At 50.5% G+C, this 15329-nt stretch overlaps 1 protein-coding gene across 12 annotated transcripts in view; it reads left to right on the top strand.

Annotated features, from left to right (window-relative positions):
• Window positions 1-15329, top strand: part of AGAP1 (ArfGAP with GTPase domain, ankyrin repeat and PH domain 1) — a 513101-nt gene that overhangs the window by 355840 nt on the left and 141932 nt on the right. For 7 of the 12 annotated variants that reach the window (XM_033111676.1, XM_033111675.1, XM_033111677.1 and 4 more), the window contains one exon: window positions 6084-6242. The exons of the other annotated variants lie outside the window; for them this stretch is intronic. In XM_033111676.1, the coding sequence (XP_032967567.1) occupies window positions 6084-6242 (159 nt within the window). The remainder of the gene's footprint in view (window positions 1-6083; window positions 6243-15329) is intronic. 12 annotated transcript variants of the gene reach the window in all.

Raw genomic sequence — 15329 nt, 5'->3', positions numbered from 1 at the left:
AGGGGGGGGTTTTTGTTGTTGCTGTTTTAGTTTCAGGTATAGAAAACCATGCAATAGTTAGACATTTCCCCCCTCACAAAGTAAAAACTCCCCTCCCGCCATCTCTTGCCCCTCTGGCATCCGATATATCTATTACAATTCCATTGACTCTGTTCCCTATGCTGTATTCTGTATCCCAGTGGGGTCTGTGAGGAAACACTTTTACTGAGTTCAGAATGGGCCAGGAAGTCGACTATGTATTTCACGGTCATGCAGAGAATATTTGGGGGGGAAATACTGAGACGGTACCAAAGCGGTCCTGTTACGACCTGCTTCCGACGGACACCAGTGCTCCCTGCTTTGGAGGGCTGGCCACTCTTTGGGACTTAATGCTGCTGAAACTGTCTCCTGCCTGACCCGACTCTGTCACTCGGACTTCCTGACCTGATGTCTGCATTCACAAGCCATTCAGATGACCTTGGGTGGGAGGGGGTAAAGAATTATTGATATAATGTACACATAGAAAGTGCAAAATGCTAAGTTATAGCTGAGTGTACAGGCGACCCGCACAGATCGAGCAGCAGGTGGCCAGCAGCCCAGGAAGCGCCATCCTGTGGGCGCCACCCTGTCATTACCCACCTGTATCCACACCGCACACACACACCCGCGTGCGTGACCACCGTGTGATTTCTCACATCGGTCCGTGGGGTTGATTTTGAACGGTTGGAGGGGATCAGAACACTTGGTGCTCTCTCGTTTGTCTCCTTTGGCTCCACGTCATGTGTGATATATCTGTGATATTTGTCTTCATTGTGGCTCGTGTTGGTAGTTCTTCCGTTCTTACTGATGTGTAATATCCCATCGTGTGGATAGACCACGTGGTACCCCTGGGGACAGACATTTCTGCCATCTCCAGTTGGGGTTATTCTACAGATGCTGCCATGAACATTCTTGCACATGTCCTCTGGTGGGTGTGTTCGTGCACGTGTGTGTGTGTGTGTGTGTGTGTGTGTGTGTGTGATTTCAGTTTGGAGGATAAGAGAAAACAAGGAATCTTGAAAGAAAGAGAGAAAAAAAACATATGGGCTGTTCTGTGAAGGCCTCACATTGGGTGAGTCAGTTAGAATAGCTTTTGGTGTTGTCCTGGGATGACATGTCCTTGGAACCCCAAGCTTAGCAAACCCCCGTCTTTTATAATGGGACTCAAGCAAGCCTGTCCAACCTTTGCCCTGGACAGGGATGTCGTGATCCCAGATAGCAAGCCAACCTGCCCTCCTCTGAAGGAAGTCTGTTCCTGAAAAGACCATCCGAACAAAAGGGTGCGGCATCCGTGCCAGCAGACATGAAGAAGCACTTGCCCCGTGGAGCTGTTGTCAGCAGCGGGTGGGGTATTCTGGTAGGTCAGGGAGAGTGGAACCCGGGGATGAGGATTATGAGGGGAAGGAGAGCATGGAAAGTACCCCCATCCCACCCTCAAGGAGTCCACAGCCCAGCCCACCCTGGGGGAGGCGTGTGTGCCATTGGCTACCTCGTCAGACCTCATGTCCGTCTGTTGAGCCTGGCTTAGTGCTTGCTGAGCTAGAACCAGCTGGTAGACCTGCCGCCTCTGCTCAAGGAGAGAAGACGTTCCAATCTGGCTTTTAGAGTCTCTTCCCTCTAGGAAAAGACAGACATGCCTGCAAAGAGAGGGATTTCCAGCTATGTGCTGAGAGTCCTCCCTATCTACCAGACCCCCGCTTCCTATCATCTCAGCCGCACTAACAGGTACGTGTGTAGGTGGTCATCTGCTGGGGAAGGAAACGGGGGTCTCTCCTGGGCCTCACTAGGGCCGTGGGTCAGGTCGTGTCGGGGCTTCTCTCCGACCACATGCCCCTTGCTTGGCTCAGGGCATGCACACGCCCTGCCCTGAGTGTTTGGGCTTGTAACTCCAGTCCTACTGGCTGTCTTGTACTTAGGATTCTAATGGCTGGGTAGCCAGAACTCAGGGCTTTTCTTGAACACACTTTTAATTAATCAGGTACAGGTGTCAACTTGATTTAACTAATTAATATAGTGGCCCCAGAGCTTTATTTCTTTATTGACTGTCGGTGGCCATCTGGGTTTCAGGTCCCATTCGCCCCTGCCAGCTGCAGAGAGAGAAGCCGAGCCCAGGCAGGCTGCTCCGAGCGGCTCGAGGACCGATGGCATTTGGAGCTGCGTTTAGCCACCACTTGCATCCCACGTGGTCTTGACCTTAAGGTCCTCAGCTCTTAGGAAATCAGACAAGTGATGGGCTCCTTTCACAAATGAGAACTCCAGATTCTCAGCCTTGGTTAATTACTTGTTAATGAATTACCATTCAAGGAATGAATTACCATTCAAGGAAAGAGTAGCCCTGGAGTACTTTGAGAGAGAATAAAGTGATTTTAAATTTGCTTGGAGGTATTTTCAAGAGGGACAACTCCCTGTGCGCTCACGTATAGGGCAGATATTACTGGATGCATCCATATTTTAAAAAATAAAAAGAACTGGAGGCAGGGACAGTGTTACTTAACCAGTTAATTAGTGACCTTCATTCAGGAACAGAAATAAAATTACGCGTTAGCCTTTGCTGGGGTGTGTGTAAAACTAAGCATCAGAAATGACGTAAAATACTGTCATTAGATTTTAAGTCTGTCTAGTTATTAAAAATATTCACGAAATATTTGGGGGTAGTTGGTTTCTTTGACAGATGCATTGACTCAAGTATATAGAAATGCCTCCAAGTGTGACCACTGGCCCAGGACTGTCCACCGTGGAGTGACATGCTTCACGGGTCACACCAAGCCAGCACGGTGTTACGGCCCGGCCCACAGACCACCAGTTTGCCTGGAAGTTAAAGCTTGTGTCTCTGCATTTACAGTGAGAGGCAAAACCTGTTTATGCATCTGCAAACTGTATGTTTAAGGCAGAAACAATATTTCTTCCCCTTCACAATTTTTTTGTTTGTTTTCAGTTCAGTAAGCGTATTTCTGTATCATCCCAGAAAATGTTATTGTTTCTTTATGTCCCAGTTAGTTAGTCTTTTATTATTTGATCTTCAGGAAAGTTTTAACTGAAGTTAAAATAAAGTGAATGAGTAAATAAAAAAGATTTACTCTCCCGAGAGAAAATCAGAAATGTTTTACTTCTGAAATGTGTTACTTCCACACATATTTTTGGAGATTTCATAATTCACATTAACCAAAGACCAGGAACCCGGCAGGTGGGTAATGAGTGAAGTGCAGTGGGCAGGAGGGCAGTGTGTATCTTGGATTTCGCGGTGTAGGCTACAGTCCTACAGACAGGTTCGGAGGTAGACAGACGGTCTCTGATGTACGATGGTTTGACTGACAATTTTTCGACTTTAAGACCGTCCAAAAATGATCCACTTCCAGTAGAAATTGTACAGTTGACCCTTGAACAACATGGCTTTGACCTGCATACATCCACTTAACATGTAGATTTTTTTCAATAAATATAGTAAATGGATTTTATCTTCCTTATGACTTAATAACCTTTTCTGTAGCTTACTTTAAGAATACAGTATATAATAATATGACATACAAAGTGCGTGTTAATCGACCGTTTATGTTATCGGTAAGGCTTCCAATTGACAGCGGGCTATTACTAGTTAAGTTTTGGGGGGAGTCAAAAGATATATGCAGATTTTCGACTGCATGGGTGTCGGTGTCTCCAGCCCTCGCATTGTTCAAGGGTCCTTCAGATTTGAACTTTAATCTTTTCTCAGGCTAGTGACGAGTGGGCCAGCCAGTGGTCTCGCGTCCCATGATGCTGTGCAGCTTCAGTGAAATGACTTTGCCCAAGTGTGTGTAGGCTGATGTGTTGTGAGGGGCACGGAGAAGCCTGATGTTGAGTGGGTGAGGTGATTAAATGCATTTCTGACTTATAATATTTTCTATTTACGATGAATTTACCGGGACGTAACCCCATTGGAAGTCGGGGAACATCTGTAGTCAGCACAAGTACAGGCCCATGGCTGCCAGATATTGTCATTTTTCAAGTGATGCCAGAAACCACAGATTCTTTAGACAAACTCTCCCAAATTAATTCTACTTTTCAAAAGAGATCATTATCCACTAAGTAAAAACGCATCTGTGAGCTCAACCCAGACTCCCAGACACACGTCTCTGGATCTGTTTTAAAATTATACTTTCATAAATCTGTATCCATGTGCACACGCTCATTTGGCCAGAATTGAATCATGTCGTTTCTCTTTAGTGCAACAGTTAGGAATTGAGCGTGGTTGGGATAAGAAGACCCTCACGAGCCGAAAAGCCCTAAGAATCGCCTTTCTGAAGGATTCTGCAGAGCTGTTTGGGGTCGGGGATGCATTCTGCAATCAGACGCCAGAGCATGCAGCCTGGACTGGTGTTTCTGCACCCCAGAGATCCCACTTTGCTTCCTTGGGGAGCCCCTGAGGAGCCAAACCCCCGAGCTGCTCAATGGCACGTTAACATGTGGACTTGTGCTTGAAATATCATGTGACAGACCAGCCACCAGAAGTCTGAAAACCAGTGGACCCGCCCCAGATGCCCCGTCAGCAGCACCACATGGTATTATTGCATGGGCGCGTACATTAGGGAGGCTGTTTTCCTTTTCCTGCGGTGGATGTTTGGCCTTGACACGCGGAACTTGTCAACTTAAGACTACTTGAACATGTCACGGGGTCCTTAGCCAGGGTTCATGGTGCCGAGACTGCCCTGTGTGCATGTGAACATTGGTTTCCGGGTTTTGCCTCAGGCAGTCGGGGATAGACACGCTAAGATAACGCTCTGCCTTTGAAGGGACAGATGTTATGTTTGTAGACCCGTCATCCTCCGGGAGCCACCCCCCCCCCCGCCCCCAGAGAACGGACACGGGGCGTGGCACAGTGGGCCCCCAGCGTCGTCTGGCATCATCCACTCAACCACAGACAGTGAATTTATTTTTGTGTCTTGAGGCGTTTTGGCCTTGTGTGCCTAAGCTGGTGTAAAATGAGGCTTTGTGGACAGATTTCCACACTTAATGACTCGCCAGACGTCTGAATGGGACTGTGGGCAGGAAAGATTCGTCTCCTTGACATTTTACTCTACGGCAGGTGTCCCCTGGGCAGTTCCGGCTTGGGGCGTGGCTTAGCAGTGCGTCACAGCTTCGTGTATCTTCTCGTTGTTTTCCCTTGGTCTCCATCCTTTCGTTGTCCTTTCATCCACCCTGAACTTGTTAGCAGTCCTAAATCCTCTGTCGGCTAGGGGTTCACGTGATGGAATCGGGGGAGGGGCCTGGGAGCTCCAGGAGGGGGTGTGGGAGGAGCCTCGTCCCAAAATCAGCTCTGATTGGTGGGTGTGTCGGATCAGGGTCCCCACTGGGAAGAAAAGGCCCAGGCTGACACCCTTTCAGAAGGATTTCTTTCCAAAACAATTTAGAACTCAATTGGTTCTAAACTAAAACAATGGGAGGAAAGTTAAAAAAAACACACCTAATACCTTTGAAGCAATGCATGTATATCTATCGAACTAATTCACTAGCAGCAAGGTATGTTCGGTTGAGCTTTAGACAAATGCACGTAATTATGTTTTTGAGTCTAAAATTGGTGTGACCAGATAATAATTCATTTCGATGTTGAGCAACTGATTCAAATCATTAAGTGTACCGTGGAATCATTTTTTATCACAGTCCGTGCGCTCTCTGAAATTGCTGAGGTTATGTTTCCTCCGTGTAGTCTTTTCAAGGTTAAGGGTAAACTTACCTGGTTTAAGAGCCTGCGTTTCTTCCGATGCCGTGTCTAGGAACTGTGATTTGTGTTGATCGTAAAGTACATCTTTACGGTGGAAACAGCCCTCTGGCCCCACACAGGTGACTCCCCACTGAGGACCATCTCCCTGTCCGCTGACACAGCAGGGCTCCTGGGGGGCGCACCGAGCTGGCCCGCCCGAAGTGGCTTTTCCCAAAAGTGGGTCAGTGTCTTTGCCGCTGCTCCGTCCAGAGATGGCGTGGTGCTGCGGGTGCTTTTTGCGGATTGTTTGTGTGCGCTCCTCGGAAGCTACGTCGTGCTGGCTCTGGGTTCTGCGTCCGCGGTGGTGTTCACGTGACTTGTTTATTCCTAGGGAATGTCACTAGTGCATCTGGGCCTCAGATGGCGAGCGGCGTCAGCCTGGGCTCCTTCGGCAGCCGACCGGATGGCATGCAGCAGCGCTCCTACTCAGTCTCCAGTGCGGACCAGTGGAGTGAGGCTACGGTCATTGCAAACTCGGCCATCAGCAGTGGTAAGAGAGGCGCGGCCCCACGGACCCGCGGCCACCTCAAGGTCCTCAGTCGTAGGCCAGGGGCTGGTCACAACGCCCACGAGCTCTCCGGCTCCACGGTGCGGGCAGCACCGGGGCGGCTGTGCGCATCTCACCTTTCCTCTGTGGAGCGGTGTGTCCTCCATGGGCTGTGTCGCCCACGTCAGCTCATTTGTTCCTCTTTGGTGCAGGGAGGAGTCGCTGTCCATCCCCACCTGACAGATTGGAAAAGGGAGGCCACAGACAGAACAAGGGCTGACTGACTCAGGGTCACGTGACGGGGAAGGCGGGGCTGAGAGATGACGGCAGGTTTTATTCCCCGGATCGCACTTCCTACCCGCGGTGGCTACCCTCCCCCTATTAGTGCTCATTTTATGCTGTTTGGGGGTTTTCCATCAAAGGAAAATGCATAATTCTTTCTCCTTATCCGTTTTCCAAGGTTCCTGGCACATCCTCTAAATTTTGGGTGGTCTCACACCCCCATTTTCTTGACAAGTGGGGGCGGCCCCTTGGGAAGCACACGTGCACACGAGAAACTGTTGACATACATGTGAAAACATGAATTATGCAGCGTCGGGGCTACCCGGCTCCCTGCAACAGGCTTTGCCTGTGGCATTTTGTCTGTGGCCTGTTCACCGGTGTTTAAAGGAATTCCCACTGTTGTCATCTATCAGACAGGGTTTCAGAGTAATTTTAGCATAATTTGTTCTAATTAAAAGATTCAGCATCAGGTCTTCCCTGTAGACCCACCAGCTGCTGCTCAGGACGTTTGCGTTGGGTAAACACCATCCGTATTTCTGGTACTGCACGCTCCTCCGGTCCTCCAGCAAACGCTGCCACACGGAAGCCATAAGGAAAGTGAGCCCCAAACCACAGGAAGGGGAGACGCTGAGGCCCTAGGAGCGCGGGTCTGGGGAGGCTGGTGGCTCGGAGCACACGAGGATGGTGCCCAGCACGCTGCAGCTCCAGGACGCCTGCCTCATCCAGAAGAGACTCCAGTAGACAGCGAAGGTCTGCCTGCGTCCCCTTAGGGACGCGTCAAGGCTTTCCACCTTTCATCTGAAATCATGACGATACTGTGAGAAGCGCAGTGAAGGGAGTTCCACGTCCCTGGAAGTGAACCACCCACTGCTGACTCCCTTGCGATGGGACATACGCGCATTCACAGCCATGGCCAGCCCCCGAGGCCCGGTGGTGGGCCTTCTCATCCCTCATTCAGAGGCCTTGGGCAGGTGACCTTACCTCCCTGAGCCTCTGTGTTCCGACCTGTTCAATGGGTGTGTTCTTCCCTCCTTTGGGTAGTCACTAGGTGTGTAGCACTACGCCTGTTCTGTGTCTCCGTACTGAATATCTACTATTTTTACCATAATTACTTTCTTTAGGAGCAAGCAGTTAATGCATTTCATTACCGCATTATCACATACTTTGAACTGCATTGATTTTTCCATTAATATCAGTATGGCTAGCCGGTTGGGTTTATTCTGTCACCGCCTTGCTGTGAAGATGTGCGCCGGTGTTTGAGGGTGGGAGGAACCCGAGCTGGCCTTCCCAAAGCCTGGTGCATGCCCCGCCTCGGCCCTGCATTGTCAGACAGCTACCTTCTAAAGCCTTCCTCCTCCGAGACTTGCTGTGTCACCAACACAGCCGGGTTAGGGGGTTAGTTTTTAGGTTTGTTCCTCATGTGCTGTAGGAATTATAGTTGGGGAGGAAGAAGGGGGTTAGAAGAAAAAATTTCTGAAGGAAGCCATCACCCTCAATCTTTGCCTTCCCTACACTCACGATATTTTATAGAGAAGGCTTTGGAATCAGCATATTAATGTCTCTGCTGGCTTCTAGCCCTTTGTGTCCGGTTACGCGTATATGGTTATACACGTACAAGGTAGGCGTCGCCACAACACCAGATTCTAAAAAGACATGACTTCCAGACCCTCGCTTTGGTTGGACATGTCTTCCCACAGAAGTTGTTTGCATGGTCTACACCCCCATTTCTATGAAGTACCTGTGCGAGACAGGTCGCCTCTGTACGAAGGCCGTTTTTGAATGTCCAAAGTAATTTCTCGTCCATGAACACCCTCGGCCGTCCGTTCTTCATTCATATAGCATGTTTGTCACAGCTTTGAACCCTGAACACAGGAGAAAAGAAACACAGGTCTGTGCCCCGGTATAAGCCTGCTGTGGGATCTGGTTGGAGAACTTTAGAGAAAGCCAGGACGAACTCGTGCGGGTAGCTTAAGGAGCGATGGACTTAATCAAGGCAAACTTCCCAGAGACTCAAACTTGAGCGATGCTTAAAGAACCAGATGGACCTTTTTTATGCAAAACCACAGGAGGAGGTTATTATAAGCATTGAGGCAATTTGGACAAAGACTTGGAGAGGAGGTGAGGGAAAATGGACCACCGAGGAGCTACAATTAAGTGAAAGGTGTTCGTTGGAGTGCCATAAAATGAGAGCTGGAGAGAAGGAATGAGTAGAAGAGGCCAAAATTGCAAAATTAATTAGCATCATATTTTAAAACATACAGCTGACATTTTAAATAACAAAATCCAGCATCACCACAAAATGTTACCCAGAAGTCTGATTCCTACAGTTTTTCGGGGTTCTTCCTTCATGCCTGTATTTTATAAGGATTGGTGGGATGTCATACACAAGATATTGTTGGAAAGGAAAGCAGTCGTACGAATAGTAGTAAGCTAATATTTATTGAGGACTTCCTATGGATTATGTCATTTGAGCCTCAGGGAGTAGGCACTGTTATTGGTTCCATTTTACAGATGGGCAGACTGGTGCATAGCATTCAATATCACTTGTCCAAAGCCACATCCTGATAAGGCCGGGGATAAAGCTCAGGTGGCCTGATTCCGGCCTTAGGTCTTCTTAGGTGCTTCTCAAGGTGTGCCGCCCATATGGGCCGCAACAGCACCTCCTGGGACCTGGCTGGAAATGCAGATTCTTAGGTCCCATCCCAGAGCCACTGAATCTAAAACAGCGGGGGGCCCAGGGACCCATGTGGTAACAAGCCCCTCCATGGAATGACGCTGCCTGCTGAAGTCTGCAGCCACCCCTCTTAATCCGGTGCACGGACCAAGCAGTGTCTGACAGCCCATGGAAGTTCGCAGAGTCCCCGGCTCCACCAAGACTCACTGGCTCAGAGCTGCATGTTCCCAAGATCCCCGGGTGACTCAGTGTTGAGAAGGCCTCTCTGCCTGCGGTGAGGGTAGCATCCTGGCCACCATCCCTGCCACCACCCCTGATGTGTCAAGTAGCCAGACCGGAGCCCTTTTTAATGACCATCAGGGCCCAGGATCTGTCGAACAACTTTAAGAAAACGCCTTTAAGAGTGGATTTCAGGACTTCGACTTGGGCATCAGCATTCCCTGTGTACTTGGAAGACAACCACAAAAGAAACCAATAGGGTTAGGAGCTTTCTGCTGTGCTTTTCCTTTTTTGGGTGCAGTTGGTACAAACCCCACCCTCTTTTTTCCCTTTTTTTTTTTTTTTTAATCATTTTTATCTTTTTCCCCTGAGTCTCCAGTGTGGATGTGGAAGTCATAAAAAGCTGACACTGTGCTAGCAGCGGGGATGGGAGAAGCAAGGCAGTGTTTGAATTCAAATGCCCGTGTATGGGTGAATATGCCTTCCCATTGTCACGTACCTTTATTGTAAAACATAATAATAATAACAACATTGGGATTCCATTTTTCTCTGCCCCCTTGTCCACACTAAATTAAGACTTTGGCTCCAGAGAACTTTTTAAAGTCTTCCCCTCTAGACGTACAGGTACCGTGGGGGTTTCTGTCTTTTAAGCATCTGTGAGCAACTCCTAATTAGATAGATCACTTTGTAGTGTGCAAAACTACAAAACAGGAGGTTCTCGTTAAATTAACGGGCGAAGAAAGGAAGAACCCATTCTGTGCAGTGCAGAGCCCCACTGCTTTATGACTATTACTGTTGTGAGGTTTTACATTTAAGTACCTGAGGTTTAAAATGAAATGTCTAATATAATTTGGCGTTGCTAACATGAGACCCGCATCTGCCCTCAGAGAAAATCCAGACAGCTCCGTTCAGGGTTTCAAATGGCTGTCTGCCGGCCTGCAGGCAGCGCAGAGGGTTGGTCCCTCTTTGACTGAGACACCATGTGCAGCTTAGCGTAATTTTTTAAATGCAGAAACATATTCATCTTGGGCTTCTGCATGGAAAAAGGCTGTTCCCATAGTACATGAAAAATTAATTTTTTTACATTTTTTCTCACTCTCCTAAGTGTTTGACAGAAGTAATTTTTGCAGCAAGAGAGAATAAAAACTGGTGGCTGTAAATTCCTGTCCTGGAACCCCTTGTGTAGATTCTTTATGGAGCCGGAATTGATCTACATGTCAGAGCCTGTTGTGGTTTAAACTGTTTATCACCTCGATGGCAGCGGTGGGCTCGTGAACACCAACTTATAATCCTGGCTGAAAGAAATTGGTGTTTGCAGTCAATGAAGGGGCAGCTTAGCGTTATTGATAGATTCAGAACAATTATCTCTGCAGTAACCATTGGCTGAGGGTTTTCTTGAATCTTGTTGGGAGGCTGCGAATGCTTTTCTTTTCTATTAATGAGTCATTTTTTCGATAGGTGTTTCTCTAGAAGTTCTAGCCAAGAGTTAGCCTTGCTGGAGGTAGGAGGGGACCCCCGGGGGTCGTCTGTAGCACACTTGCTTGTCATATCTCACTCCAAGGCCAAGTGTGTTTTTAGACACATCACACCTGGGCCGACGGCCGCAGCCCAGGCCAGAGACCCCGCACATCTGTCTGCATGCGTTGCCGAGCGTCTCAGCCAGCCGTGCAGGCGTCTCCTGTCTCCCGTCTCCCGAGAGCGCCAGCCTTGGCCCCACGGCCCCAACTGTTGCTGTTGCCATGACAGCCACGCTCCCCGCCCCTTGACTGTCAGGTTGTTCCGCGGGCTCCACCCCGTCCCCGATTGCTTCATTCCAACTGTTAATCTCCTGTTGCACTGACTGGCCATCACCGTCAATATTGCAGTGCTTGAGATGGCTCTCGAGCATGTCACTTCAACCCGCCTCCAGCAGGCCACCGTCCAGCCTTGTCAGCACCGAGTGTAAAACTACATCCATCTTTTGCTCCTCTGTGTAGAAGGAGCGTGTGCACACGTGTCCTTCTAACATTACGTTGCGTGTCTTCCTGTCAGAGTCTGTGGTTGGCGGGCGTGGAGCGCGAGTCCGAAGCGTCTGAGTTGTTCCTGACTTTTATGTATTATTTGCCATTATGGACATTTTTTTGGCGTGGCTGTTTTAATGACAGAGGTTAGAAAGACAAGTGTCAGCTTTGGTGCTTCTTTTTGTTTCTCATTCCCCGTAGAACCGGCTCCAGCAGGGTCAGAGCCCAGCATTTGAGGGTACAGAGGACGTGCGTCAACGGTGGGTTCCCGGGTTGTTTACTGTCGGTTGGTCAATTCTAATTTCTACAGTTGGAGCACTTTTGTCTCCTCTTGGAGAATATGCTGACAATTTTAGTATGTGACCAGCAGGTGGCGGTAGTGTGACACTGTCTCTCACCTGGAGGTTTACTCTGTAGGGGGGTTTGGTGAGGAGGAAATGAGGACTGCGTGTGTTTCAGGAGCTTGGTGTCTCACTGCCATTTCCTGAGACTCCTTCTCCCTGTTTGACAACTGAGGTTCTAAAAGGTGGAGAAACTTAGAACCACACCCTTAACAAGTAGCCAGAATGCAAACCAGGTCTTTCTGATTCCAAAGCTTATAGTTTTCCCCTCTGCTGCTGTATGTTCCACAGGAGAAATGAATGCTATTAAAACGTTGAATCATAAAATTTGTTTCTCTTTTTCTAAAGCTTGCTTTTTAAGCCAATATAATTAGATGCACAATTCCCCTTCTCTCACCTTCCTGAACTTTCTCTTTGTCATTGGTTCCTCCCAAATCTTGGCTGGCATTCAAAAGCCGTTCGCTGGGGTTTGTCATCAACCTTCAGCGTAGCTCAGAAGGGCCCGCGGGCTCTCATCTCTCAGAGCTGGGCGGGCACTCCCTGTCTCAGCCGCCCGTCTGCTCCCCTCACCGGCTAGTCGCCTAATTAAAGGGATGACCCGGCTCGCTTCCCTGCTCAGAGCTGCTTCCTTTCTCCGCACGCCGCCAGGAGAAAGCAGGCACTTCCTAGGGTAACTGGCCACAGGGGGTACAGGTATGTTTTCTTCCTCCCAGCCAGAACTTTGTACTTTGTACTTTGCCTCCTTAGTCTTCCGATCCGCTATTTCTAGCAGCAGGAGCTGGCCGGGCGAGATGCTGCCCCAGCGTCAGAACGGGGAGCTGTGGATTTCATGCCTGGAGGCCAGCGGTTCTCATTTCGCCTGGCAAAAGTCTAGACATCCTTTTAAACAGAAGGTTGAGAGGGATACTGTTGCCAGTTGCTATAGCACCTGGGTCAGGTCCCTCAGGCCCTGTGGCCTCAGTATCTTCATCTAAACCAGTGGTTCTGAACTGGGGGGGGGGGGTGTCCCCCAGGGGACATGTGGCGATGTCTAGAGACGTTCGGGGTCGTGACATGGAGGGGCTGGCTACTGGAATCTAACGGGTGGAAGCCAGAAATGGTAGTAAGTAATCTGCAGTGCACAGGGCAGCCCCCCACAGCAAAACGATCCGGCCCCAAATGTCGGGAGTGCCGAGATCGAGAAACCAGGAGCAAGGCGACGAAGGCTTTGGCTCTGTGGTCCCTTCCAGCCTCCGTTATGGTATTCTACCAGGAATTCGTATCCTTCCCGAAGAAAAGGAAGCCTGTCTCCTTTCTCGAGAGGGTCCCTGCAGCCAACCCATGGTGGAGCCTTGCTCACAGTGAGACTTTCAACTCAGCTTCTCAGACCGTCCCCCAAGGCAGAAGACGGGGACCTGGTAGGCTCAGCGGCCGTCCTGTCGCTGCTGCCGATTGTGATGTGACATGGCATCCATCAGATGCTCACTGCTCCAGGCACAAGGACCCAGCGGGATGAGGACAGGTGTGGTCCCCGTTTCAGACGAAGAGACGGTTATACGAACACCGCAGGCCGGCCGCCGTGGCTGGACTCCATCTCAGGCTGTGTTTTAAGGTCCCTGTGCCATTCTCGTAACCACCACACTTGCTGTCTCCAAGACCCCTGCGTGAGGGCGGCAGCCCCACATCGCAGGCGGGATGGCCATGGCTGTTGGGCGGGTCTGCTGCTGCCTGTGTGAGGTCGTGTGGACGACGCATTCACAGGTGTCATCTTGACACCCTCCAGACGTAGAGGCCACACAGTGGGTTAAGCTGGCAAAGTGAAACTTGGAGATAAATATCCTGAATTCAGGTTCAGCAAACCAGTGGGACGAATATAGAATGGACTGCCGACCTTGGTGGGCAGAGCGGATGCAGCTGGTCTGCCAAAGTGCGGGAGAGACTCCCTCGGGCCTGAGCGGTGAGAGGCCCCAAACCACACCTGCGGGGTTCTTGTGTGGGGCCATGTTTCCAGAATGATTTTGGCCAATTGGGAAGTGTCCAAAGCAGTAGGTGGGAGGTAGAGAAGGATCCGAAATCCACTTCATATGGGGAGGGGCTGAAGAACAAGGGCTGGGCCCCTGGGCAGGGTTCTCAAACCGGGGTGCACGTCTTACTCTTAAGGGTTCCTGGGGCTGGGGACTGGGGATGTGCTTCATTTGGGGGGCGGGGGGGGGCGGACTGGACTGTTCTCTGGAGTTTCTGATGTGCAGCCAGGGTTCACATCCACTCTCCGGGGCTGGGGGGAGCAGTGATCACAAGGAAGGAATGTGAGCCTTATGCTGTTTGTATCCAGAGACTGGACATGGGAGCTACGGGTTCAAGTTCCCAGAAGTGCCGTTGGACACAAGGCGGCATAAAGGAATATGCTGCCATGTAATGTTTCAAAATGACCATTTCAGATGTTGTCCTCTGGCATCTTCTATTGTCTGTGGCACCTGAGGACCCTCTGTGCCTCACCAGTAAAATAGGGCAGGGATTCACTCATCTCACCACCCAACCCCCACCCAGAGCTACAGCATCTGATCTCTTCCTGCGCGTACAAGGGACAAGGTGTCCCTGCCCGTGTGAAAGGTCACCCCTTTCTCATCTGGACCCATCACCTCGTTTCCAGAGGGCTCTGCTTCTCCGGTTACCCGTCTCCTTCCTGCCCCATCAGCCTCCCCGGCGGCCGGGTCCCTCCTGCAGCAGACAGAGCTGCCCTGCATTGCTCCTCCTGCCCCATGGCCTCTGCCGCTGCCATCCTGTCTCAGCTTTCCTGCTTCCCACGCTTTCCCAGACAGCTGTCTGTCCTCACCGTCTCCTGCTGCTCACCAGCCACTTGCTCTCTGACCCATCCCGCCCTCTCCACCCAGTACTGAGCGAGCGCGGCTGTCATCCAGGTGACCAGACGTCCACCTGTCAGTCCGGGCTCCTTGGCTCCCTTCGGCATCGGCTGCCGAGCTGTGGCGAGCCCACTGACCACTGCCTCCTGCTTGGAACTCTCTCTCCTGTTAGCTCTTCTGCCGACATGTTCTCTGGGGTTCCCTGCTGTCCTCTGGCTGCTGCTAGTGACGATGCTGAGGACTCGGCCTTTTCTCCCTGACCATCCACTGAGCACGAGAGACTCCCGAGTTCATACGCCAGCCTGACCACTCTCTCCTCCATTGAACTTGGGAAGCTGTTGACCAGCTCACGCTCAGTATATTCCAAGTGGAACTCAGATTTCATTCTGAAAGTCTGTGTTCTCCCCAGCCTTTCCACCATCTCATCCTCCCAGTAGCTCAGGCCCCAGACACAGTTGCCTAAGTGTTCTCTCCGCCTCACCTTACAGAAGCGGCACGTGGGGTTGGTTCTCTCCCCTTGACGTCCCAGAATACCCACTGGGCTGCCCACTGCCTCCCTCGCCTCCGTGTCCAGCAGGTGCCACAGCTGTGCCTCTTACTCTTGCTTCCCTAAAACACGCCAACCTCATCCTTAAAAAAACACAGATGCATCGGATTGCCAGTCCACCCACATGGTACTCCCGTGGCTTCTCCCCGCACGTGAATTGTATTCCTGGTATTTTACTTCTGGCCGA

This window comes from Rhinolophus ferrumequinum, chromosome 8 (genome assembly GCF_004115265.2).
Source record: "Rhinolophus ferrumequinum isolate MPI-CBG mRhiFer1 chromosome 8, mRhiFer1_v1.p, whole genome shotgun sequence".
Classification (NCBI taxonomy): domain Eukaryota; kingdom Metazoa; phylum Chordata; class Mammalia; order Chiroptera; family Rhinolophidae; genus Rhinolophus; species Rhinolophus ferrumequinum.
Note: the sequence above shows the minus strand (reverse complement) of the source record. Positions and strands in the feature narration are given on the sequence as shown.